The sequence below is a fragment of the Salvia hispanica genome, chromosome 3, assembly GCF_023119035.1.
Source record: "Salvia hispanica cultivar TCC Black 2014 chromosome 3, UniMelb_Shisp_WGS_1.0, whole genome shotgun sequence".
NCBI classification, from domain to species: Eukaryota; Viridiplantae; Streptophyta; class Magnoliopsida; order Lamiales; family Lamiaceae; genus Salvia; species Salvia hispanica.
Window position 1 is genome coordinate 12,736,848 of NC_062967.1, and position 3,265 is coordinate 12,740,112.

A 3,265-nucleotide genomic window follows, 5' to 3' on the forward strand; every position below is an offset into this window, starting at 1 on the left:
AAAATTTAACTCGGTTATAATTTTCGGGCAATGTAGTGTTCCAATACAATATTTTTCCCCTTTATATTTAATCTCCACAAAATTATAAAATATTTTGCAATATAAGTAAATATAAATCATGTTTAAGATGGGCTGATTGGGTTAGCTGGTTCGGATTGTCAGGTTAATCGCATTAGGCCGATTGAATTGACAAGTATAAACTATTGTGCAATATAAACTTTTATATGTGCATTTCGCTCAAATCTGAGATGTGGCTAAATCAAACCAAATCACATAATTAAGATGGGGACAAACGAACAAATTACTTTGATTAAATCGGAGAAAAAAGAAAAACAGTCCACATTTATTTTCAACATAGTAACTTACATTACAAACAATAACCTAAAAGACATACATAATGCACAAGGTAGAATAATCAAGTACAAGCAATTAACATACATAGAACAGAAGGTGGAATCAAGTGGAATTGTTTAGTTGCGTGGATTGATTGTGTAGTAAGTTTGTAGAAAAGTGAGGCAAAGCAGAAATGTGGCGGCAAGAAGAGCCATAACAGTCCATGGGCTCTGAAAATTGGTATTGAAGAGGTCGGCCATCCATGTCTTGCAGTGCTCATTAATCCTCATCTTCACCTCAAGAAAAAGACCAAAGTTTGAGTGTCCATAGGTATCAATGATTTTAAATATATCAAGCACCTGTTCATCGCTTGCCAACGCGCTGATCAGTATGCCTTTCTCTCGCAGCACCTTTACGTCTTTAGCATTGTTGATTAACGTTTTCATGAAATTAAAGTAAGATGTCACGCCGTAGTCTGTGGCTGTCACAGGCGACATTTCGAATGCAATAAGATTGGAGAAGAACACTTTGCTTTCGTCGCTGACAAAGAAGAAAGGAAGGTGGAGTTGAGCGAACAGGCCGTAGGAGAAGAAGCTGATGTCGGTCAAACAATGTGAACTCTTCCGGAGATGAATACCCTTTGCTATCAGATCTGTCACCGACCGAAAAGGACTGTCAAACACTGGCAACACACTTGCAACATTTGCTATCAGATCAGTCACCGACCGGAAAGGTGGTGTGAGTTTCTTCGACGATTGATTATATTTCTTGATAAGCTGCCAAAAGAGAGTTGAATTTTGTTGGGTCTGAACGAGGCGAAGGGAGGTGCGGCGCAAAGCTTCGAGTAGGTGAAGAGGCTCTTCTTCTTCTGTCCATGGGAGTTGTGTCATATTGTAATCCCCATAAAAAGCGATGCTCAAGTACTGGCACAACAATGAATGGTAGTGTTGGGGGAGGATTAAGGGGAATCTGATTCTCCAGCATATGCATATCACGATGCACGGACAACATAGCAGACATTCCCATGCGTTCATGCATCCAGGATTCAGTTCTTGCCCCACCCATACCTAGTCGATGCATATAGCATATGAGGAACAAAGCATCATTTCATCCAATTCCTCGTCGGTGTAGCCATCTGCTCCGCCATAGAAATGACGGATTTTCATCTATCCGCTCGTAGATGTTGCTTAGAACGGAGCTTTTTCGGTCAGCGCCTCCGCAAACAATATCTCGTAGCTCGTCCTTGAATGGTTCCATCAGCTCCAATTGTTGATCATCCCTCCGGTGGTGGTAAGGGCCGATGGAAACAACTGCTGGCTCATAAATGTGCTTCCTGTCCCGTCGCACTTGCACCGGCACTTTGTGCAGCCTGCGCCGCTGAGATCTAGGGATGCCGATAACCAGAGTTTCCTCTTCTATATCTGCCATGAATTTAAAAGCATGGTGATTTAATTACAAGTGTTAAGAGTACTTTCTCTCTCAAATTTTAAATAAAAGTGTTTCGCTACTTTAATTTTCTCTCAGATTTCACACCAATTTGTAGTCTAAAGATGAGGATTTATAAAACTTAGCAAACACAAAAGAATTAGAGGTTACCATGACATACTAAAAGGCTTTGCTTTTGCTTTTGCTTTTTCTTTTGTTTTTGCTTTTGACACATTTTGTCGATTCTTGGCAGAAAAAAAGAAAATAACACAAATTGATAGAAACATTGTAGAGTTTCTTTAATATATTTTTATTGCTATATGAATTTTAATTAATAAATCAATGCCAGTTCATTGATAGTTGTAGGTTTTTTACGATCAACGTCTTCCTCTGTTGCATACTAAGAGTATGAAATAAAGGGTATATGAATCCAAAAATAAATACTACTGTAATTCTATATATGCAAGAGACCAGTATCAATACTCAAAAGCAGTTAATAAGAAACCTTCTTCGTGCAACTTATATTGATATCTTTCTCTTGGTTGTTGAGAATTGGGATAACGACTCAGAATTGAAAGATTCTTGTTGAGGAAGCTTTGATAGAACTGTAGATGATCGTAAAGATGGATGGATGCTTGTCCAATTCGAATAAATTTAAGTGTATTATTCGTTTGATAAATAGGACAAATTTATTAATGATTTGAAAATTCGAGATACAACTCAAGATAGAATAATTCACAATTTTCTATACAAATGATCAAATTTTGGAAACTAAATTGATGAATAATTTGATTAATAAACAAATGTTCAAATTTCCAACAATTATATTACTCCTCAAATCATAGCAAATTAGGTTCCTCTCTCTGGCCAATCATTATTGACCAATAACATCACTCACCTGTCAGATACTACAAATTTAATATTAATTTTAATTAAGTTGGGGTAAAACTTTTCCTCAAATTATTCTCAATGCTCTCACTAAATATTTATTTCTTAATATTCAAAATCAAAAGAAATGTATCAACACTAATAAAACGAAGTGAATATTAATAGTGTATGACACATATTTTAATATTCCCTCCGTCTTATAAAAATATATCATTTTGTTAGGGGTAGCACGGGTTTTAATGGGTAATTGATAAACTAAGAGAGAATGAAAAAAAATATTTGAAATTGTATAGTGGATGGTGGGACAGATAAATGATAAAGTAAAAAAGTAAGATAATGAAATTGTCATAAATGGATATAAACTATTTCTACGGGATGGACGGAAAAGGAAATATGGTCTAATTCTATAGGACGGGGGGAGTACGAAATTAGTATTCCCTCCGTCCCATAGAAATAGGCTAATTGAGATTGACACGGATTTTAATGCATAATTGGTAAATTAAGATAATGAGAAAATATGGTTGGAATAGTATAGTGGATGGTGAGGGCTATAAATGATAAAGTCATTATAAAAGAGGAGAATTTTTTTTAAAAAAATGGATATGAATTATTTATAGGA

General features: G+C 35.7%; 1 protein-coding gene across 1 annotated transcript; it reads right to left on the reverse strand.

Annotated features, from left to right (window-relative positions):
- Window positions 1–336: 336 nt before the first annotated feature.
- LOC125216677 (putative UPF0481 protein At3g02645) lies at window positions 337–1,824 on the reverse strand. The gene is made up of 2 exons (XM_048118435.1): window positions 693–1,824; window positions 337–623 (listed from the first exon to the last, which is right to left on the reverse strand). The coding sequence occupies exons 1-2, from the start codon at window positions 1,365–1,367 to the stop codon at window positions 471–473; spliced, it is 828 nt and encodes a 275-aa protein (XP_047974392.1). The 5' UTR covers window positions 1,368–1,824; the 3' UTR covers window positions 337–470.
- Window positions 1,825–3,265: the final 1,441 nt, after the last annotated feature.

Excerpts from the sequence above, each read along its gene's own strand:
- LOC125216677 (XM_048118435.1), bottom strand. The coding sequence starts at position 1,367 with ATGAACGCATGGGAATGTCTGCTATGTTGTCCGTGCATCGTGATATGC. Across the intron at positions 624-692 it reads CGTTGGCAAGCGATGAACAG|ATGAGGATTAATGAGCACTG; the intron begins GTGCTTGATATA and ends CTTGAGGTGAAG.